The 23610-nt window shown below is 47.2% G+C and overlaps 1 protein-coding gene across 2 annotated transcripts; it reads right to left on the bottom strand.

Moving 5' to 3' along the window:
• Positions 1-101: 101 nt before the first annotated feature.
• On the bottom strand, positions 102-23321 carry NAA60 (N-alpha-acetyltransferase 60, NatF catalytic subunit). Of its 2 annotated transcripts, XM_063343607.1 has the most exons (7): positions 23143-23321; positions 10224-10339; positions 8614-8743; positions 7144-7240; positions 4567-4817; positions 3609-3781; positions 104-3225 (listed from the first exon to the last, which is right to left on the bottom strand). In XM_063343607.1, exons 2-6 carry the CDS (start codon positions 10331-10333, stop codon positions 3638-3640), a joined length of 732 nt encoding a protein of 243 aa, XP_063199677.1. In that variant the 5' UTR covers positions 10334-10339; positions 23143-23321; the 3' UTR covers positions 104-3225; positions 3609-3637. The 2 variants fall into 2 exon arrangements, 1 of the variants encoding a protein (XP_063199677.1); XR_010072215.1 differs by lacking the exon at positions 23143-23321 and adding an exon at positions 19611-19805 and having other exon boundaries at positions 102-3225; positions 3609-4817.
• Positions 23322-23610: the final 289 nt, after the last annotated feature.

Genomic DNA, 23610 nt, shown 5'->3' on the forward strand with positions numbered 1-23610 from the left:
GCCGGGAGCAGCAGCAGCTCCCAGCCAGCCCCGGTGCAGAGGGCCTGCAGTCTCCCCCCATTGCAGCAGAGCACAAGGTCAGGTGAAGGTGCTTGAGCTCCTGCACAGAGAGACAAACGACTCAGAAAAGAGGTTTGGTTTAATTGAAGACGTTTGGAGAGAGGCTGACGGTGGCAGCACAATGCTCTTCAATAAATAACGGTCCGTGAGGCGGGGACGTCGCTGACACCTCAGAGGATGGGGTGGCAGGAGGACACATGGATCAGTCACAGGTCCCCTGGGGACGTGCTCAAGTGCTGCGGGAGTGGAGCTGGGTTGTGTAACGGGCAGGACAGAAAGAGGGATGGGGGGTACAGACATCAGTCCCAGACAACCAGGAGAGAAACATTCTAGTCCAGAGGAAGCAAGTGCTGAGGAAAACCAGGGGCTTCAGCTGCTGAAGAAACTCATATAAACCAACAGCTGTGTTTAAGTGAAAAGTGGATAAGCAGGGGAAAAAAAGCCCAACCGAAAACCAAAAAGGGGTAAGAAATGAGGCTGGAAGGGTGCTTCAGGCCTCCCCTGGGAAAAGCGCTGTAGCTAGGAGGGAGGGCAGCAGTTCTGCCGGAGGGGCCAGCCGGGCTGTGAGAGGAGCACTGGGGACAATGGGGACAGCCAAAGCCTCCCTGCCAGTGCCTCGGCAAAGCCAAGGCAACACCTGCTCCCCATGGGCTGGTGGTGGGTGCTGAGCTGGCTCTGCTGGGCTGGAGGCAGCCTGGCCCCCACCATGAGGTGGTGGCAGCCGCAGCCTGGCCCAAGGAGCCAGGTGGCCCCACAGCACAGGAGGGGAGCCCCTGGGCAGTGCCAGGCTGCGGTGCCATGAGCAACTCAGTCAAGGCTGCGCAGACCTGCCCTGCTCTTCTGCAAGCTGCTCCACCACATCACTAGCAGGCAGGAACACGCAGCCCTGCAGAGGGGAACTGGTGGCAGCAGGCTGTGAGCCCACCATGCTCTATCTCAGTGCCCCAGCCGCGGGTGGCAGAGCTCCTCTTCCACCACGTGGTCCAGCTAAAACTCCCAAGAGAGGCACCTTGGCCAAAGCTGCGAGCACCAGCCCCAGCTCAGCCTGCAGCTCCCTGCACCATTGCGCATCCTCTGCCGCCAGCCTGCAGCCCTCAAGCCTGGCTCAGCCTGCCTGCTGCACAGCGGGCTGCACAGAGCCGTTGCGCTCCTAAACCGAAGGGGAACCCGAGCTGCATAGGTTGGAAGGAGCCTCTGCAGTGCTCTGCTCCAACAGCCCACACAGGGGTCAGCCCTGGCTTCTCGGGGTTAACAGTCTCCCAAGGATGGACTCTCCAACAGCTCAGAGCTTGACTGTCCTCAGGGAGACACTGGTTTTTCCTTGTGGTGACTAATCCTTGGGCTAGACCTGTTCAAGCCCTGAAGAGGGACAAGCACCTCCCGGCAGAACAGCCGCCTGCTGCTCCAAAATGTGGTTATGTGCCAGCTCCTGGGGCTGGAGCAATCTGCTTCCTGCAACCCAGGCTGCAGGGCTGGCCAGGGCTGTGGAGGAAGCTGTGCTCACAGGGGCTTTCTGTGCCAGAGCCACCACTGAGCCTAGCATCAGCACCACAGTGCCAGCCCTGTGGCAGCCGTGGGCAGAGCGGGGAGCGAGTTCCAACCACCCTTCTCGGGAACCACACACAAAGCTTGCTTCCTGCGCCCTTTTATTAACTAACTCCTACCTCAGGGGCTTACAGACACTGAAATGACTTTATGGTCATTTGGCCTGCACGATCTTAATGTGCTTGCTTTCTCTTCTAAGCCTGAGCCTGACCTGTACCATGTCTCATCTGCCGCCCTGCCCACAGCCGCTGCCAGAGCTGGCCCTGCCTGCGCAGGCAGGCGATGCGCCAGCTACAGCTTAGGCCTCCTGTGCTCAAGGCCCAGTTTCAAAACAAGAGGAGAATGAGGAACACGGCGCTGAGCAGGGAAGGGGGATTCGCAATGGGACCCCGACAGGGTGCAGGGATACCTGCACCTCTGACCCGTGCCCAGGCTGGGTGAGCTGCAGAAACTCACACCTTAAAAGCAAAGCGTTTGCCCAACCTCGCTCCGAGGCACAGGAAGGGTGCCTGGCCTGGCCATGGCACACAGGAACAGCGGGGCCCTCCACGCAGGCTGGACGTTAACTGCCGGGGAACTGAGACACAGCCCCAGGCTGGCACAGCCACGGGGGACCCGCGGCCAGGACAGGAGCCGCAGGGAGGCTGGCTGCCAGCACAGCCCCACCGAGGTGCCCAGATGATGGCCAGTGAGCAGCTGGGGGAGCTTTTCTTCAGCAAGGAAAAGCTGCTTTGATCCCTGCACAGAGCTCATCCCTAAAGACCCTGCAAGAGTTCAGCCCCGGTGCCATGGGAGGGTGCGTGCAAGGGGAGGAGAAGGGCTCCACAGCAGAGTCCACAGGGCTCTGGCTGCAGCAGTGGCTCTACACCCTCAGCTCCCCTCCCCTGCTCTGTTCCAACTTGGACAAAGGCAGAAAGAGCTATACAGTATAATATATATATTTCACTATGAAATAGCAATTTCATTCCCTGCCTTCTACTTGATGCATCCTTAATTAAATGCTTCTTTTTAAGTCACTCCAGAGGGCTGGCGCGTCTGGGTAGTTTCTCACAGGAGGCTGTTACCCTCCCTGGAAGTTACCTGCAGGAAGCACCAGCAACTGACTTGGCAGGAGCCAGACAGGATCCTCACTCCCACCTTCCCCCGCAACAAGGTCACAACCGTATATTCTGCCAGCAGCAGCCTGCCAGGGCGCTCACAGCTCATTTACATGGTTGGTCAGTGCAGATTCATTCACCTCATTCACGCTACTTTCAGTAGCCATGGTGTGGAAGCAGCGGCTGAACCCCTCTACATCATGTGTACAAATAGGAGCAAACCAGAGGCAAGGGAAGTGACGGGGACAGTGCAACATGCACACAGACCGGTGACGCAAAGGGCCCTCAGCTACGGCACAGCCAGATGCCTCGCACGACGGCCAGGCCTGCCCAGGCAGCGTTCGCAGGCTCCAGGCCACGGGGGTAAGTCAGGGCTGCAGCCCGTCAAGTGTGAAGTCTGCCTAATCTCAGTCAACCTGTGAAACAAGGAGTCCTGTCCAGGGGCTGGGTCACTGACCAAGAGCCGTCATCACTGGAATCAGTGCAGAGCCGGATGGGTCAGGAGATGAAAGGAAGAACAATCCTACAGAAAGAAAAGAGGGCAGCTGTCTTAGGGAAGCCAGGCATTACATGTTTCTTCAAGCACACTGGGAAACCAATGTCCTGAAGACCTTGTTGGAGACCCAGGCAAACAGGCTGCCAGTTACTGGGCTGGGACGCTGAGCTGGGGAAAGAGGAAGGACTCAGTCACTCTGGGTCTTGCAAGCTGGTCTGACTGAGCTGGAAAAAGGAGACAGCAGGGACCACAAGCTGGAGACTGGAGCACAGCCTGGAGAGGGCACAGGATGCCCCGGACACCTCGCTAGAGAGATGCTCTCAGCTGCCCTAGGACGGCAGCTGTGGGGCATTGACACTGCGTCGCTGCCGGCCTTGGACAGAGAAGGGAGCTTTTCCCCAGGCACCTACCTTTGCTTTTTGTACATCTTCCAATCCAGTCACATCGTCCGGCTATATTCAATGCCGCTCTTGGCAGAAATGCCAGACCAGGGCAGAAGACTGCAGAGAATGCTCTGGGCTTGTCGATATATCCGCTGGGGAATTGAACATGGGCTCAGGCTGGCTAGCGTTGATCCAATGTGCTGTAGGTAGTCAGTGGCCATCAGTTAAGGAGAGCAAGATTTACACTGTAACTTCAGAAATAACTTAAAGTACTCTGGGCTAGCACTCCCTAAAGAGACCCCATGACAAAGAAAGATGGTTTACTCAGACAGATCTGCTTCTCATATTAATTGCCTGCTCCATTCTATCAAAAGCAGGTCTGCTTTGCACCATAAAAAAAGGCAATTTGGGAACACCGCTCCAACTTGTGTGGGAAATCCCTCCTCTAAGCCGTTCCCTTTGCATTCCACAGCAAGTTCCTGTGGGGATGGCAATCCATCCACCTGCCTGGAGAGGTTTGGACAGACTAGCTACACTCAGGAAAGATCAGATTTCTTCTCCGTGATCCAACGACCTGAAATAAACCCCCAAAGTCAGTTTGAGAGCAGCCTGCTGAGATCCAGGCCAGGTGAGGGTCATAGGGGATCCCGGGCCACAGGAAACAAGACCAAGGTCTTCTGTGCCGTGCTGCTGTAGAAATCCTGCACCACACAAACCAGAGCACGCCTAGCACTCTGACTTAACACCAGCATTCACCATCACTGGCACCAAACTCGCTCCAACTTAGAATTCAATGTACCATCCCACTTGATAGTGGGTCACTGTCAAATCCCTCTAACATCACCTTCCTTTCAGCTTCAGACTAAACTCGCATCTGAGCAGGCATCAGTCCCTAGATCTAGCCAGGTCACACTTTGCTAGATTGCCATTTTTAACCCAAAACATAGTGTGGCATCTGCTTATTGTGTTCCACTGCTAATCAGACTGAAGGTAAAGGATATAAGATTGTCCAGGGTGGGTGTCCACCATTGATGTACAGGACGTAGGTAAAGCCATCTTTGAGGACCCCTCTGATGGAATAATAATAGGGAAGATAGTGGTGCTGCTTAAAGTCTCTGTTTTCATAGAAGTTTATTGCTGTGTTGTTAGTGGTGAGGACGTGCAGGTAGATGGCTTTGCAGTGATCTTGGGCAGTCGTCGATATATGGTCTTTTAAACTTTCAAGCAAGAGCGAACCTGTTGAAGGAAGGAACAGCAGAATCACACAGTGCAGCTGCCTTCTCAGAGACAGTACGAAGGTTCGTAGGTCCCAGCTGAGATCTGCTGCACCCAGCGTCTAAGCAGCGATTGCTGTGCACGCTTGAAGACCCCAGATCCCACCCAGTTCTCTCAGACCCTCCCGAGGAATTGAACAGGACCACACTACATAGTTTTAATATTAATTTCATCACACCTATGAGCATGGCTTCACAAAACAGATTTTATAAAGACACAAACTTCTGATTCGATAACCACAAAGATGAGCCAGACACGGGAATCTGACAATACTGCCCATCCCCAGCCAAGCAGCGCTTGGCTTTAGGGGAGGTCAATGAGTCATTTCCAATGGTATCAGTTCCATCACATTTTAAAGCCATTTAAGAGCGCAGAGCGTCAAAACAGAATTTCACAAGCAGGTTATTGCATTGTGTCTGCTGAACTCAAATTAAAATCTAAGAACTGGTAGGACTTTAAGATCCATTCTAAGGAGGGGAGCCTTAGCCTCATTCAACCCGGATTTGCTGCAGCCACTAGTCAGCAGGAGAAACCAGAAAAGGGCACAGAGGATACTCCAGTCCCAAGAGACAAGACCTGGAGGTTCATCCAAACCGCCTCAACATGGCATGAAGGACCCAGCAGAACCCGCAGGGGAACTTCTTCCATCAGGTGTGGTAACAACAGGCTAAAGAATTAGTTTAGCTAATCCAAAATACAGATGAGATTTATGCTGCTGTTTCACAATTCCCAGAACACGTAAGACTTTGAGCAGGACCCACAGGATTTCAGAGCAGAAGTCAACAGCACTGACTTCACAGTCACTTGATACTTAGTGGGAACTTACATCAGCCAAGCACAAAAAGACACTGAGAGACATCAACAGGAGAGCAGTTTGGTTTTGTTATGAGATATTCCACTCTTCTACCTCTTAGAAATCCAACTGCTCTCTGGTTTAAGAATAGCAGAGAACTAGAAACCAAAGCCTTTTAATGGCTGCCAGAGAAAAATCAGAGCTTTAGTGCTTAAAAGCATGCCTGGGGTGAAAAGCCTTCTGCATGAAAGACTTCAGCTTCAAACGCAAGCAGAAAAACTCTCAAGAGAAAGGTCTCAGCAAAAGCAGCAGCTTCTTTAGGTTGTTTTGCTATAGGTGGAAGTCCAGAGGCTTTGAGAGAGCACGGCAACATGCTGTCTACATGTAACAGATACAGGAAATACTGATTCTGAAAGGAGAAAATTCCAGCAAGATGGAGCCAGAAAAAAAAAAATAAATTATGAATTGCTAACTGAAAGGAGACTCAAAACCACCACAATTTTGCAGAGCAGAAGACACCTTTACCACACTATTCTGTGCGCTTTATTCTTTGCACAAAAAAAATTATCTTCGGCAGCATTTCAATGCAAGTTTTAAATACAGCGCTCCCACTGAGGACTCTTCTGGTAATTTCTTTATGTATCCTATCAGTTTGTACTTTTCTAAACACGACTCGGGGAGAAGGGAGGACTTGAAGACAATAAGTTATACCTGTATCCACAGAAGAGACTCCAGATGTGCAACACTGGGTCACGCTGCCAAACCTGGCCTATTTCCTTTTGCAGATCCAAGATATAGATCATGCTTGAAATTGCACCAGAAGGGCTCTTATTTGATGACAAAAGATATCCTGCTCTAAACAGAGATAAGCCCTTCCGACTGCAGGATTTTCAAACGGCTGCAAAAATGCTGTGTGTTGTATCAGGCATTCAGAGCTGACTTTTACACGCATTTGACAGATTTAATCAGGTCCAAGCTATGCTCTTTTTCCACTTCCCTTTGTCTTTTTCTAAACGTTTGTTCTATCTGTTGAAGTTGAAAGGTTCAAAGCCCCCAGGGACCACACTTCTGATACCCATGAAAGGAAATCGGAAGCCAGGAAGCATATGCTCCCTTTCGTCCCCACCAGACAGGCTTCAAACCCTGCTCCAGGGTGAAGTCCTAGCACTTTCAGCCAGTCTCAGCAGCAGGAGTGCAAGTTTTTGGTGTGCTCAGCTGTCCCCTAGGAACAAGGCGGACAAAGCCCCACGCTCTTCAGAAACATTTGTTCAGAAACACGATGGTTGTGCCTACACCAGTAAAAACATCTCAGTGCACCTGCATTAGCACCAAGAAGGGGATGTGAGTGCATCACCTTCCCGATGGCTGGTATAAATCACCGACACGCTTTTCTCAAAAGGGTATTGCGGTGAAATGGTGCAGCTCCTTCAGTCATGCCCTCTAGTCACACATGGCAAACAACAGCGGCAGAGTTGTCACATAGCAGCATCTTACCTATTCCATGTTTTCTGAACTCTTTCACCACTCCAAGACTTAGGATGTAAGCAACTTGAGTGTCCACAGGAAAATTGGAAGCTAGGATGTCTCCATCCTGAGTAGAGATATGACAAGTTATTTAGTAAGATACCTGGGGAGGCACAGGAGAAGGCAAGAATCCTGTACGGAAACATCTGAAAACAAGGCTACAGCAGACAACTTCACCAAATAGTCTTAGCTGAAGCTGGAAAGGAGGTAGGGAGGAAAAAAAAAGAACCAAGCATGATCCCTTACGGCTTATTCCTACTTCCATAGCATCTTCCCAGATGCAGAACACAAATCATGATGTTTCCTTACTATATACATTATTTGTGGGCTTAGGGACAATTTGCTTTCTTTACCGGGAAGGATTCAAAGTACCAATTCTAGAGTTACACATCAGTGTCTAGAGCAGTCCAGCAACAGTTTTCATTGCCTGCATGCTCCATCTGAGCTTCGTGTCAGCTGGAGATCTCTGTACAGCTGTAGAGGACAAGGAGCATGTTCTACAGGCCCAATCTGTCTGAATAAGCCCCTGGCTTTCAGCTTGGCTGGAACAAGAGCCTTTTGTTAGAGCTGCTGAAGATGCAGTTTCTGACTTTGACTAACTTTGAGGTGAAGCCAGATAGCTAAAGTGAAGAGACCCATGCTGCTCAACGCTCTCGGTTCCTATGAATGTTAAGATTATTGTTTAATCATAACACTGATGGTCTTTTAGAAGTTACATTCTCTCTGCATTGCCCCTGCTTTTTTTTTTTTTTTTTTTTTTTAAATCCACTTGCCTATGCTGGTTTCCCTACTCTAACCCATACTGTCGTCAGTGACCATCTCTTCTTCACCTCTCTGCTGTACTGTGTTGTCTCTCCTGGCCTCTGTTATCCCCGAAGCCCGAGCTTTCTGCAGATTGGTTACCTCTGCTTTGCATTCCAGACAGTGACCATGTAAATGAAGGAATTTCTGCAGGAAGTCACAAGAGTGACTCTCCCACTACAGCTAAGGAAGTTCAACCCTTACATAAGAAAGGAAGAGGTTCGTTCTCCCACAGCTGCGCATACCTCAGTCACCAGAGATGACCAGGCACACTGAAAACAGCCAGGCAGCAATTAAATGGCCTGCTACACAGTCACTTTTGGATTACACCCGCATGATGTGATGACTTTGCACAGCACATCAGGCAGTACACTTCCCATCGGGTCACAGCTGCTTGGCCCCAGCAGGAAGAGACTTTGTGGTACCAGGCTGCTGAGCAGCCCACGTGTTCAGGCACATCCCACAACCCATGCTCCATTAGCTGGAAATAGGCACGTTCTTGGTTTCTTAAATTAACTCCAGATCACTCTTATAAATGTCTGGATGGAGCAGGGGGGAAATACCCCAAACAGGTTCCATCGCAGTTAACCACAGCAAGAGGTGGACTATCTCATACTGAAGCACGATTTAGTAGCGTACCTCTTTATGCACCTTTGTTCTGCTCTTGATCTCTGCCACTATCATTCCCACGATGGAGCCTCTATATGTGGCTGCGAGGGAAAAGAACTTCTTGTTGGAAGTGATATCTCGGTACCATGAGTCAGGGTACCTGTGAAGGAAGGAAAAACAGGAATGTCTGGGGACACTGAGCTAAGATGCTGCTCCACTGGAAATGGGCAGCAGCATCTTTAAATGCCGGACACTAGAACTGCAGGCCAATGTATTTTGCACAAGACTAAGGGAGGGAAGCTGTACTAGTGGAAGGGCTGTCTTCTGCAAAGACATACAGCCAAGTAGCTCAGCCATATGTCAATCTGGAGCTCCTTCTATGCTACTAATTTAGCTTATTCCATGAAATCTGGGTAAAGAAGTTATTCACCTTTCCTGTCCCAACTGTTGTATGGTACCAAAGAACACCAAACAGCTGCTGTACCCCATTTGGTAGCATGGTTTCTTTCAATTACATCTAAGCAGCAATGCAGACTGCTCATGTAATGGCCTCCTGCTTTGCTAAGACAACCACATTTTCATTTTACATTCATTGCCCAGAGCTCTCACTTCCATCTTTAGCAAGTTATTTTTAAACGCAAGATCCATCTGCCCTCATCTAAGAGCGTAAGGATCTCATTAATTTGATACACATGTGAAAAAAATACTGCATACTGGTACAAAAAAAAAAAATCACATCATCAGCCTCCAGCTCTCCTCCCCCTTCTGCAGCTACTAAAGGGAAACTAGCTTACACTAATTTATTTCAAAGTGAGAGTTCAGCATGCCTTGTGTTTGAAAGAAATCTACAAATTCAAAATATTATGAATGCTTTTGCTGGTTTGTTACATTTTATGCAATCTTAATTATAATCCGCTAAAATCCTCTATAAACCTTGTCAACAAAGCTAAAGAAAAAAAAATCCTTGAAGTCTACAGCTGTAATTTTCCTGGATGCTTTAAGCTAGAAAGCTATCACTGTTCCCCAGAAAAGCTCCTTATTCCCATGCTTGTGCAGACACAAGCATTTACCAAACAGGGGCCCAGGACTGACCTGCGACAGACTGAGATCAGCTTTAAACCAGATCTTTGCCAGAGCTTTGGGACCAACACTGATACTGAGTACACAGGCAAGTCCTATTCAGTCTCTCCCTGGGCCATTCAGAAGGACAGTCCCTTAGGAACAGTTGCTCCATGTCGATTTGCTTCAGCTTTGAGGGCGCTTTCTCAGTACGCACTCCAGAACACAGCTTGTTTTCACAAGGATGCTATCCTTTTTCCTGGAGGTGTGCTCCTTTCCCCATCTCATACACAGTCTTTCCCAAGAAGCTGATCCACCCCTTTAATTACAAAGCCCATTTTTCTGCCAAGATTTGCATACAGGAACTTTCTGATGACTTTTAAGACCCTGCAGGACAGGCAGCAAAGGGCCATTAACAGGAACACCACCACAGTGCATACAAGATTCAGAACCTGCTGCTATCTTAGCAACAGCCCAGATGGCTGCAGAGCCTTTAGTGTCAGCTCTGAACCCGACCACTGCAGATTCACACCATTTGCTTCTAGATCCCCGCTGCCTCACACCCCAAACCAGTAACGTACTCTATTGGGAACCAGTCGCCACAGAGCTGTTTCACTGTGTCTATGTCATCGTGGCAGAGAAGACGCAGGTTTACGTCCGTAAGTGCAGTCGGGGGCACTTCCTCTGTCATTCACGCCTGCAGGAAAAGAAAGCACATTAAGAAGGATGAAACACAGATTCCAATTCCCAGCTTCAGTCAGGCATCTGTGCAAAGGCAGCAGGAGGTTCTCAGTATCACTGAAGTTGTTCTTCCCAGCAGAACAAGTTTTCAAGAGAGATGAAGCAAAACCTAGCAACATTAACCTGAGAAGCAATTCAAAGCCCTGTTGCCTACAGGATAAGCACAGCTCATTTCTCAGCCTGACCCACCCTGCCAGCTCCATATCCGTACCCACCCCGCGCCCTGCGAGCACAGTCCAGTGATGCCGCATGTGAAGGAGTATGTGGCACTTCCAAAAAGAGCTCAGGATGCTACACTAAATAAGCCAACTCAGCCAGTGCGCTGAGTGTTACCTCACGATGCAGGACCAATATTTTTTGAAACAAAACTGAACAAATAGCTTAAAAAGGAAACACTGCTAGAACATTTATAAAGTCCTCTTACACAATCCCGTCATCTCCAGTTAGTAGTATGCAGGGGATTCAAATTCTTTAAAATGTTAATTTTGCTTAACATGCTGGTGAAATGAGATCTAGTTTCATTTCCCGTCATTCCTACGTGCTACAACTCCACGAGGGCTGGTTTTCCAGCCCAGCAGAGTGCGTTCAAATACAGAAATGCCAACATACCCTTTTCTTTCACCATAACACTACCACAATCCTGCTACCCACATATAGGACACTTGCTCCAACATCTTCAGCCTTTTTTAACAAGGTACCAGAGGGAAAGCAGCAAGCAATAACTAACGTGGCTGTAAAAGCATTTGTAGCGCAGACGCATGAATGAAGAACAGATCTTGAGAACAGGCTTTAGGCAGGACAAAGGCCTCTGCGAGACACTGAGCACACAGAGCAAACAAGGCAGAGAGAGGGCAGCTGCAGGACTGTTCCCTTTCACAGGCCGCCTGCAGTTCTCCATCCACAGCTTTGTCCCTCTCACTCCAGCCCTCCTAGACCCAGGTCAAAGAACCAGACCAAGATTCAAAGAAAAAAACCCCACCCTTCAACTAAAAAGTTGTTTGGTTTCCTTTTTGCTTTCTTCTCCCAATTTTAAGAGACTCAAATCTTGGTTTTGAAATACCAAGTTATAAGGAAAAGCTGCACGCAGCAGTGCTTGTGTACACCCTCCTGTTGAACGGGATGCTCATCTCTCCCATGCTCTTGCTTTGAAGCTCACAGACTCAAGATTTAAACACACTTCCCACTGAACTGGATATGCCATTTGAACAGTTTTAACATAAAACTCACATCACCTCCGTAATACGCTCTGTAACTGGCAAAGGCACACAAAAGGAGTAGGCATAGCAATGATCCCAGTTTGATGCGTTTTGACAGCACACAACTGTGCGCCGATTGCTCTCCTAAAAATTTGGAACCACCCCTTTCTGCTGTACCCCTAAGAAAAAACAGGTTAAGCCATAAAATCCACATTCCATCCTCAAATTTCTCTTTTAAGGTACATAAGCCAGCTTTTCCCTGCAGTTCCCCTTGATGAACTGGTAGAAAGCAACTCCCAGTTAGCACAACGTGATGCTATTCGGAGAGCAGTGAGTCCCCAGATGCCAGGGTCCTTGGAACTCAACATCGGTGCTGAAAGAGAGGTAATTAGCACTGCTAACGAGAATAATGTTCACCCTTGAGTCTGTCACTCTCCCTGCAACACACGTCATATGACTCCTTTGCACCAGCTAGAGCAGTGTGAACTCCCACCTCTCCATCCTGGACAGTAGCATAAAGCCCCTACCCTGCATTGGCCCAGATCTCCCAGGGAGGAAGGAGGAACTCTGCACTGGTCTGTGTGCAACCTGGAACACCTCAAACAGCTAATATATCAACAGGAGAAAGGACACAATTAAGGTCCACTATTATCTACAGAAATCTTTGCCAGCCCTTTTCCCATGGCAACAGAAAGAATGGCAAAATGCTTCAATAGAGCAAGGGTCCAAGGATGTTCTCCTACAGCTTCTGAAAAAGATGAAATACGGTGGGGTTCCTCAAGCAAGCGATCCTTCCCAGACACAGCTTCCCTCCCAGTGACTGTCCTACATATTTCCCTGAGAAGGGCATCTGAGGGGACCTGCATATTGATATGGATCACTTGTTCTTCTCCAAAGAAGTCCTTAAAAAGAATCACAGCTATTTCACAGCCTGTTCTAGGACTGTGGCTGCATATTTACCAAGCAGCCTACAGCTTTCACAACCAGTCCAGATGCTAGTTTCAAAACAACTTAAGCACCTAGGAAACCCACAAAACCAGTACTCCTTGCTGCTTTTAAAACTGATTTTACACTCCTAGAAGTGGCTCAAGCCCCCTGTACCGTCATGACAGAAAGCATGCTCTCCACCACCAGCCCCTGGTGACCTTTTAACGTGCTTTAACTTTACCCTGTGGAGCCCCAAAGGAAAGGCACGTTCACTCGCTGTGGCTGATATGATCTGCACCGCTGCTGGTTGAGGTAGCTGATGCACAGTGGTGTGGGCCCCAGTCCCATCTTCCCACCCTCACTGGACCCGTTGCTGAGCCATTTCAGAGTGCTGACCCACCACAAGATCACAAAGCGAGGGCAAAACAATCGTTTGTAGGCCAGGACTGTTTGGCAAAAGCTCGGGGAGCATAAGACAGGCTTCCCAGCGGCGGAAAAAAAAAGGAGGGAGGAGCAAGGAGGAGCAAGCAGGCACATACAGCTAGAGCTGCTTCGGCCATGGCGAAGATCCAAGCCTGGCTACATCGCTTCGTTAGTGAGCATTAAGCGGCACTCAGATCTGCAACAGCAATGCTCTTGCTCATACATTTTATTATTCTTCAGAAGTTTCAATGCCCCTGTAAGGCAACACCCTTTCTCAGTCAATACTCTCAGCATTAATAAATCAGAGATAAATGAAACAACCATCATAGAGCAGTACTTTTGCTAATGAGTAGGAAAGACAGAGGCCTAGGAGCAGACCTAGCCAGCAGCTGCTGCAGGAGAGGCAGAGCCAGCACAGGACGCATTCTTGCGAGGATTAGTTCATGTTTATTTAACACTATATTCTCAAAGAGCTAGGCAAGCATTATGCATTATCCTGTAGCTGAAGCCAGCCTTTAAAAAAATAATCCATTACTGTTTTGTTGAACAGGATAATTCCCCTCCCCTCAAATTCAGACAGCCATTTCCCAGCAAACACAAACCGGCTGTGTTTGCAAGAACTCACTCCATCCACTTTGCATTATGTGATCCAACCTGATGCTCCTGCACATTTAAAGGACATTTAGGACAGCCACCTGGCACTGTGTCCTGCCACAAGGTTTTAGGAGAGCAGACCTGTGCACCTTCCTCCCTGGCCAGTTGCCGCTGCCAGAAGAGCTGCGGTCAGTGGTTGCTAACACCAAAGGAGAAGAAATCCCAGGCAATCAATTCTCTTCATACCCAGGTGACAGCCTCTGGCTCTTCACAGGCACCTGGGCAAACACCCAAGACCCCAGTGCTGCCCCTCTGCACAGCCTGTGGCACACTGCAATTAGCAGAGCGGGAGTCCTGAACAAAAGCCTCAGCTAGCACAGGGACGAGGGATCACTTTCAGAGGCAACTTGGTTTTAGAGAACAAAAGATCTGTTTGGAAGCATAAAGAATTTTATTTAAAAAAACCCCAACGGTATCAGTGTTAAATACAACCCTAGGACTCAACGGAAGCTAAAAGGGCCTTCAGGTGTTTAGCGGTAGCACAGCTCCACTCGCTGCAGCAACACTGACAACACCGAGTTCCGACCTTTGAGACCAAGTGGTGGTTGCTGTGAAGCAAAGCGTAGGTGATACCGTAAGCCAGCGACTATGGACTCTCTAAGACTCAATTTTGGAGTGTTAGAAAGCAGGCATTCTTTATTGCAGCACTGGGTGCACACAGGATCACTCCACCTAGTGTGCGTGCAGAGTTGTTCAACTACAAAGGTTATAAGCAATCAGAATATACATATTAATTACATTTCCCAGAAATGATTAACACATTCATACTATCACCTAGAACTCATTAATATATGTAAGTGTCCTTGACTCATGCGCATCCATGTCCTCTGGTGGTCTTCCAGGGTCCTCTGGTGGTCATCGATAGTCTTCCTCACCGTGTCCACTGGTTGAATTTGATCTTTGCACATACTCAGTTTGTCTTTTGGCTTAGTTTGCAACTCCTGTTCTCACAAAACTTGCTTATTTTAGCATCTCTCCCTACCTATTCTACCCAAGGATACAATGTCTCAAGACTTCCTTTTATCCAACTAAACCCAGCAGATGTCTAACCCATCCGCTTACAAAGCATTTAAAACTTAGCTACGTTATTCCAGTAAGGAGGGAACCAGATGTTCTTTTTCAGTCGGTATCAGTAAGGCCTGAGGGGCCTTCCACCCCACTGTTTTGTGCTGTTCAAGGCTACTGTATCACCAGCTACTGTATCATAGACTCCAGCCATGTGCAGTTAACAGAAGGAGGTCCACAGCCATATTTGAAACCCAAAGTGAAGTTACCTTATTTATTATCTTTTTCTCAGGTGTCAGTCTTTGTTCATGTGATAGCCATGGTCTGGGAAGCGGCATGGTTAACATCATCCACTGCCTCTCGACCCAGGAGGCCACAGCGACCTCACCCTTTTGTCAACATGGGAAACACTCACTTATGGCAATCAAAAAATGAGCCAACGCTTTATGCTTATGAAGGGATCGTGCAGTTAAACATGTGAAAAAAGCTCCAAGGACACCCTTTTCCAAAATACCGAAGTTCGCAGTGAGTAGAACTAGAAGCTGAGCATTTAATTCCCTTTCCCACCTAAAAACTGCAGATATTAACACACAACAAATTAATTTCAAAAAAACTACAGGAAAGTATAAAGGTTTTGAGCATTTCTACTAGTCTTCTGCCTTGCCCTATTGAAACAAATCTAGCAAAACGTTTTGGCCTTAGGTGTATTGGGCAGCTGCAGAGGAACCTGTCAAATACTCATTACAAATATTTAGCAGTAATGAAAGTAGGATGAAAGCAATAGTAATTACGTTACTAAATAAGCCAGCTTAACAGGTAATGTAAAATTAAAGCACACTGTAAGGCTAAACTTACTATTTAAAAAATAATGTCATAAGTCTCGGCGTCAATAAGCTCTAACTTTAATAAGCTAAAGAACAGTATTTAACAATTCTGTCTAAAAGGCAGAGGAGCTTTTAGCTTACAGCATGAGTCCAAGTGACGGTTGAGACTCCGTGAATTATCAATGTTCACTCGGCACAATGAGCTGAGTACAGGTACTGACATATTCCTACCAACAGCACTTCCAGTTTGTACCATGCAAAAGTAGATCTTGTTTTGAGTTTAGGTTAGCTACAAGGTGCAGGGACAGTTTCTTTACTTGAACTACATGCTTCACAGCTAAGAAACCTCAACTCAGACTTTCTCAAGAGCAGGATATTTTCTTTTCTTCTTAGATCTCTTGTACGGAAAAAAAAAAAAGTGAGGAAAATCTACACAATACCATCTTTCTAGAGAAACTGAGGTACTCGCACAGAATCAGCACTCTTAATCCAACAGGGTGTTCAGATGCAAGATAAAGCCTGATGCTTACTAGAATTTGGCAGGCAGCTGCATAAATGCTTTTGAAAATCCCTCAAGCACTTCCATACCTACAAAAGCCTGGCCAAGTGGTTCAACAAGTTAGATTTCCCTTGTTTAGCACTATTAGACATGTTTTAATGATGTTTCTGCCTTGTGCATCCTGAGAAAAGGAGCTGATTTGAGCAATGAGCAATCATATGATTCTGGTTTTATGAATTTTTATTTGGACTTCAACTTCCATCCAGATAAACTCATGAAAATCCCAAATAAAAATTTTATCATCTAGCAACAAATATCACTGAATTTCCTGGCAGAATAAAAGCAAGGTAATCTAAGACCAAAGCTATATGAATACCAACTACAATCGTTCACACAAGAACACGCATGAAGGAATCTTCTTCACTTGCAGAAACAAAGCCAGACTGAAGTCCATCAAAATCTTTTACTTTCCAATTTAAATGCTAATTGAAATCAATTCATTCTGAACAGAAAGAAGCAAACCTGCAGGACAGAATAAAGAAAAATAAGCCCTGGCAGGCTAGTGGATTTTTTGTAAAGTGATCCTACAGTTCAGGAAGAGCTGCACTGAAAGGCACATGGCCAACCAACCCACTACTGCAGGCACCTCCATCATTAAACTGACCCTTATTTACTTGGGCTCAAGCTTTTCACCTCCCAGAATTCAAAGCACTTTCTTCAAGCACACTCCTGCCAGATTATTGAGAAGGATTATCTGCTGTTGTTCCACAGAAGGAAAAGATTAAGCTCCTCCAGACAACTATCAAGCACATTCCATGCATGGGCCAGGCTGCACCAATGCTGAACAAGTCTGTTCTGCAAAGGCAGCAGGCATGCGAGTTGGCTCTTCCTCCCATTGTCAGGTCACGTCCCTCTGCCTGTGACTGCATGTTTCTCTACCCAGCACTTGAGCGATGGACATATGCACAGTAGCTGTATTTTACTTTACATGAGCAGACCATCTGCTCAGCACAAACACTGGCTAGCAGATACTCCCTGCAAGATTTGCATGCACGCAGAGCAGGCTGGAGCTGGATTTCTTTACACCTGGTACCCTCACCAGAGGTGCTGCCCCAGTGTCGCCACCAAATCCCTGTTTCCAACTTCTGTGTGGACAGTCCTCAAATCCTAGCAAGACAAGACTTCCAGGGGTAAAAAAAATTAATGACACCTGGCATCCTCTTACTTCTAACTAAATAGGATCAGAGAAAGCCCAGACAGAATTTTAAGGGCTACTCAAAATGCAGGACAGGCACACATTAGCTGTGGCTGAGCAACACGGTACTCAAAACCGACACGATCTCTGCTATTGTCTGGGGAGTATCACTTCCAGAGCACCAGCGGGAGTTTTCACAGCTATGTCTCTCTACCTTGTGCCATCTGGCACTGGGGATTTAATTTACATTAAACCTTTCAATCTGAACCAGCCAAAGGTCTAATTCCAACAAAGCAGTAAAGATTTCCCATCTGCATTTCGTTTTAAGCTTACGGCAGTTTTAGGTTACTGGTCTCGCAGGGAATGTTCCACACAGACACCCCTGTTACCAAGCTCCTATTATTTAATACAATAAAATTGCAACTGTATTTGAAAACATCATGAATTCATCACTAAGAATCTCAGAGATGCACTTCTATGACTTAGGGTAACATCATCAACACAATAGGAGTCAAATTTTTAGAGATATTTACATACTTGTTGGCTTGATACCACCTAGGTACTACTTCAAGTCCAGCCATAGAATAAAAAAAATGAGGTTGGAAGGACCCTTTGGGGTTTAACCCAACTTAGATCAAGTTGCTCAGCCCCATGGTCCCATGCAATGTCAGTCAGGAGCAAATCTCCTCACCCCACCTGGGCTCAGATGAGTTCCTTTGCACCCAAAGGCACAAGTGGAAAGCTGGGGTGTTAAACGTGCTGTCTGCACCAACACAATCACCGCTGCTGTGTGCGCAATGCAAGGAAACCTCTATACGCTAATTGTAACACTCTACTTACCCCATTTAATGCTCCTGCTCCTTCTAGGAATCCCATACAGGTTCACTTAGGACAAACAATAAATAAACCCCAGAAGATGTGGTTCTCCTCGTTTCTGGTATGTTATGCAAACCAACGGAGCTTGAAGTTCACAATCACGAGCAGAACAGTGATCTTTTTACTTCCATGCCTGTACCATTCATCACATCCCATAGGAATGCTGCTCAAAACTGCAATCACTTCGTTCCCTTCATTAGCAGAAGCAGGTGCTTGGAGTGAGTGAGACACTTACTGGGAAATCTAGGACAACGTGACTGATTTTGTGCCTTGGTCTGAAAATAATGTAATAATATGGCTGGAAACAGGCTCCGATGTTAAGATTACGCTATTTCACAATAGTCCACAATGCCTTTTGATCCAGGCATTACATTTTGCTGTAATTTCTAGTGGAACCACAAGCATTCAACTTCAGAACCCCTCGTAAACCCCTGCTCAATCAAGGACATACACAAACTTAAGACTTTGAGGTCCTCATTATTTAAACTCCTTCAGTATCAGCTTCCTTCTGTGCACAAAACTGCCCTCAGGTATGCCATTAGTCCAGCCTTGCTATGCAGATTCCATTTGCCTCCAAAGCACACCCCGAGTACTAATGAGCTTCTCTCGGGGACACCACTCTGGAGAAAGGAGCTTGTCAGTGCCTGTACTTTCTTCTCCAGTAAACCTGTCCGGGGCAGCGTGCTCGACCAGCACACCCCTGCAGTGGAGGAGTGCAAAAAACAGTGAGCTTGGGGAAGAAAGCTGAATTTATCTCAGTGTCAGGGAGGCTGGAGGGTAACCTTGGGTTTAGGAAAGACAGCTGCACCAGTGAATCGTCAGGTGCCACGAGACAGTTAACAAAGAATAATGTCTTCCTGAGCTAGCCAGACCAGCATGGGGGGAGCATATGGCTGAGCCCAAAGTACAAGAACTGGGCAATTAATAAAGTAAACTTTGAAGTAAACAAAGGGCCTGAGCTGGCTTCAATCCGCATATTCCTTCCCAACCACTGTGGGCACTGATCACTGCGACGGAAAGCATAGAGAGACCAGTAACGGGCATCATGTTTGTATTTGGATTCAACTGTACACTGCAAATGCTGTATTATGCTTGTGCTGCAATTTCAGTATGCTGCTGTATCACCCTGCTTAAATCAAAATCCCATTTAACATCAAATACACCAAACAAGTAAATCTGATATTAAACCCTCCTCATGTGGAGTATCTACAAGAGCCTGGCCAGAGCACATTGGATTCGGACAGGCAGAAAGGCAGCACTGTCGCACACAACCTGGGAAAAACCCGTCCTGGCATTCAGCCCTCCTCCCAAAGGCTTGCCCCACGCTGCTCAGCCAATTTTCCCTCAGCTCTGAAATTCTGACAACATCATTCTAAGAAACACACTCGCACATTGTCCCCAGCTCAGCACTTCATTTCCCATTATGCCCAGACTGAGGTGTGCACACCACAAGACTAAAAGCCTGAAAGCCAAATCACAGAATTACAGCAATTATCAATTTGGCCTCCTGCCATGAAGGACCAGGATTTGAAACAGACCCCAAAAGGATATGAAGAAATGAAAAGGCAAAAATGTAATTCTACCTGCGCAGCAAGCAGCGGTTATTTGTTCAAAATGAAAACACTTACTGTTAGTGAAATCCTTTTGTACTTGTATCCCTGATCCTCTGCACACTTGAAAGTTTGACTTGCCAGCCTTCCAGCAGCAGAAATGTTCATGTTCTGCATGCGGGTCACTTTCTGGGCTGTTCTGTTACCCTATAACTCTAGATACATTACTGAAGCCGTAGATTTCAGCAGAGCTGGTACATGAATAAAGTGTCTCTAAAGCGTACTGCAAAAGGCACAGCTTCCTGCTGCCCCAGATACAGCGATTCCTCCAGGGAATGGCAAACAAGAATCTCTAAGAGGGTTTTGCTGTTAAATCTTTTCTTGCTAAGACTCGGAAGAGAAAATCTGCTTTGTGACAGTAGCACTGCGGGGAGTTAAAACCAAAGGGTCACAATAGAGGTACATTTACAACAAGAAGCTCGCTAGAGGAGAGATCTAAGACCTTGCAAATGCCGAACACGGCAAGTTTCCAATAGGCAGCTGTTCCTCCAGAAAACAAAAAACAACCCCAAACAACTCATCATACATGCAGGCCTGCTGCCATTTCCAAATTAGAATAAACAGCTACACAGAAAATGTGTGTAGTGACTAAAAAAAAGGCTAGAAATTCAGCCTAGTGTAGTACAAACATGGGGAGAGGGGAATTTGAGCCTGCCTCCATTTCCTAGACACTGTCCTCATTACTGAGCAGCAACACGGCTGTCAATAAAACTCAGTCCCTCCGCCTACATCGTTATAGGAGACACTAACAAGTAACTTTTTAGATGCTATTAAAAACAAGCTGCTTTAAAACAAGCAAAAAAACTTGAAAAGAACATTCCTTGCCTAGTTGGCAGACAAGCACCCCAAACTCACTTCTCTCCAAGATCCCGAATTCAAAATTTGAGCTGACATGGCTCCTTTTCCTTTTCTTTCTCAATGGTGTTTTCCAGCATGAGACACCCAGGTTCGACTCAAAAACCCCACTGCTACCGCTTTAAGCTAGTAACATTTGAGATGGATTCTGGCACAGATGTCTGCTCTTACATCCACAGTAATAAGTTGAAAAGGAGAAATTAAAAGCCAACACTGGAAAACTGAGCAGATCCCTTTCCTACCTTTCTGCGAGTAGGCAAGTGTGGGTGGGGAGACGTAGTGTGAGACATGAAGCTCTAAATCTTTTTGCAACACCCTGCACTGATGCCATCAGACAGGCTGTGACTGGTTAAAAAACCAGGAAGACAGGAGTGATACCAGGCTAATAACGATTTTAGATAGCGTTTAATTTTTGAGTTTGTAGAAGAGGTGCTCAGACAAGACAGAACTTTCTCTGCTACTACACTGAACAGCTTAGCCCAATTGTTTCTTTAAAAGAAGATGTCTTAATATCAGAGGAACAAAGTGTTAACAGCAGCTGCTGGCACCAAGTCACTGCAGCAAATTCCTGTCCATCACCAAAGGCTGCCGCCAGCCCAGCAGCCTGTGATGACCAGGAAGGCAGAGCCGTGAGGATGTCTGAATCAACTCTGCAAACCACTTACAAGGAAGTCCCCGGGGTGGTACCTGTAATTCCTCAGGTATTTACAACAGCGCTGTCATCACGAGAGTCAGCCTCTGCAACACAGTTTCACCTGCTCCTGCTCATTCCATAAGTTACACTGGGAGTGGCTGGGGTAGGGGGCAGAGACGTGGAAAATGACCAGGAAGAGGGAGGACAAAAGGACCAGTTCACAACAGACAACGGGTAAGATATCAGCACTGACTTATCAGACTATACTCCCCTGATACCTACATTTATAACACCCCCTCAAAAAAAAAAAAAATCTACAAAAAAAAAAAGGCACCCCCACATGCAAATAATGATCATCCTTACTGGCAAAGAAATAACAGACATGAAAGAAGCACCAGACTTCATTAACAAAAATAAACACACACACACACACACTATGTTAAAGACTCACTGAGCTCCCAACTACAAAAGACCATTTTTCTGAATTCTGCTGGTTGTTCCCACAACATTTCATGACATCTGACACCTACCCAGATACCAAAAGACACAACGCTACAACTCTGGTTTAGGAAAAGAAATGAAAATTAAAAATGCCACAGGTTTTAAGAGGGCATTCACAGGACAGCTGCTTACCAATTGCTCAGACACATTAAGTCAACTCGCTTTAAATACATCAAGCAACCGGCTGAGAGAAACAACAGCAGCAGCTACTTCAAAGAACAAAATGACGTATGAGAACAACACTTTACACACTACTGTGTGTTGCTTTATTTGCTACCAGGCAGAAAAAGACTAATTAAAGCACCAGTTCACAAGACATAACAGAACTACTTTTTTAACCTGCAAGATTAAAACCATCTACTTTAAAAGCCTGGCACCAGGCAGCACCCAGTACCGCTGCTTCTGATAGGGGTGAGGCTGCTCCAATGTTATCTTGTACGTGAAGAGTTAACACTCTAATTATAACGTGCTGGGAGAGAGCCACCAGCTCTTTTTCAAAAGAACCTCACTTCTGAAAAATCTGCTAGACTTTATTCATGCAGTATTTGATTTATTTAAAAAAAAAACAAAACACCATACATTAGCACTCCCAAAAAGCTACCAGAAGTGTCCCCCAGAAAGGCTTTTGAGAAAACTAAACTGGACTAAGGAGAGCCTATGGCAGATTAAAAGAAAGGAAGCAAATCTACGATGAATCCATAGTGAAAAGAGATTCCACCTATAATCCATTCAGCAGATGTATAAAAACTAGATGGGAGAAGAGATGAATAGATATGCAACAAAAATTGATGACCCTTTGGCACAGAGCACAGATTTCCAGGACGGTAAAATCTAAAGCTGTTCGCAGTTGTAGAAAGCTCTCACGATGCCAAAAGTCTAATAAAGTGGGAGATAAAGCCTGTACATCAGTAGATAAAAAAATGGAATGCAGGCCAGAGAAAGGCAAACATTTACAACTTGTGTTAACCACTGCATGGGGGAGAAAATAAATCCAGGCTCTCACAGCGAGTTCCCTGAGAACACAGAGTTAAGTTGATGGTTGGACTCTGTGATCTGAAAGGTCCCTTCAAACCCAGGAAATTCTGTAATTCTATGATTAGTTTGCTGCTTTGCAGCAGTCAATATAGGATATTGGGAATTATCAGAACACAGAGGGAAAAACCACACGTCTAGAAAGGAAAGCCTGTGGTCTGAGATAGTTACAGATATTTCACACCTCTTTATATCTGTCAGTAAAAAGCCAGACACCCAGCCACGTTCGCAAGAGTAAGGGGCCAAGGTTCAGAGGAGCTCGCCACGGTCGCCCAGCACGGGCGAGCTGATACCGGGAGGTGTTGTAGCACAACAAAGACAGGATCGACTATAACGGATACCGAGCAGGCTAACTCAGCTCAAACTCAACAAAGTAAACATAATTACAGATTTAAAGAGGATCACAGACCAGCCTAGGAGCAGGGACGGGGGGCGGGCCTAAGCCCGTCCCGGGCGCAGGTCGCCATGGCAACCCCGCCCTCCCCCCCGGCTCGGCGACGGAGACCCCCACCGCGTTTCTCTGCTCACCTCGGAGGGGCGGCGGACGCGCCGCGGGGCGGGCGGGACAGTTCAGAGCATACCGGGACGGCGGAGAAGGAGGAGAAGGGCTGAGGGACCGGCGGCCGCGGCGGACACCGGCGAGCACTTCCTTTCCCCTGAGGGGAAGCACCTCGTAGCAAAACGCCTCCGCATAGGCTGGCTGCCACCACGTGACCGGCGCAGCCCGCGCAGGCGCAGAAGGAAATCCCCCCTCGGCTGCCTGCGGCCACGTGGGCAGCGCGCGGAACTACAGCGGCTAATTAAAGGGGATAATTACAATTAGCGATGCGTCCTCAAGCACAAACGCTGGGGGAACAGGACGCAGGTTGGGCGCGGGCCTCTCCCGCAGTTTCCCCCCCCCCAGTCCTAGACTACACGGGGCACCGAGGCTCAATGCCGATTAACGACTTTAACCCCGAAATTAGACGTTTTTAAGCGTTTTTCCTTGTCTTTGAA

Source organism: Chroicocephalus ridibundus, chromosome 8, assembly GCF_963924245.1.
Source record: "Chroicocephalus ridibundus chromosome 8, bChrRid1.1, whole genome shotgun sequence".
Taxonomy (NCBI): domain Eukaryota; kingdom Metazoa; phylum Chordata; class Aves; order Charadriiformes; family Laridae; genus Chroicocephalus; species Chroicocephalus ridibundus.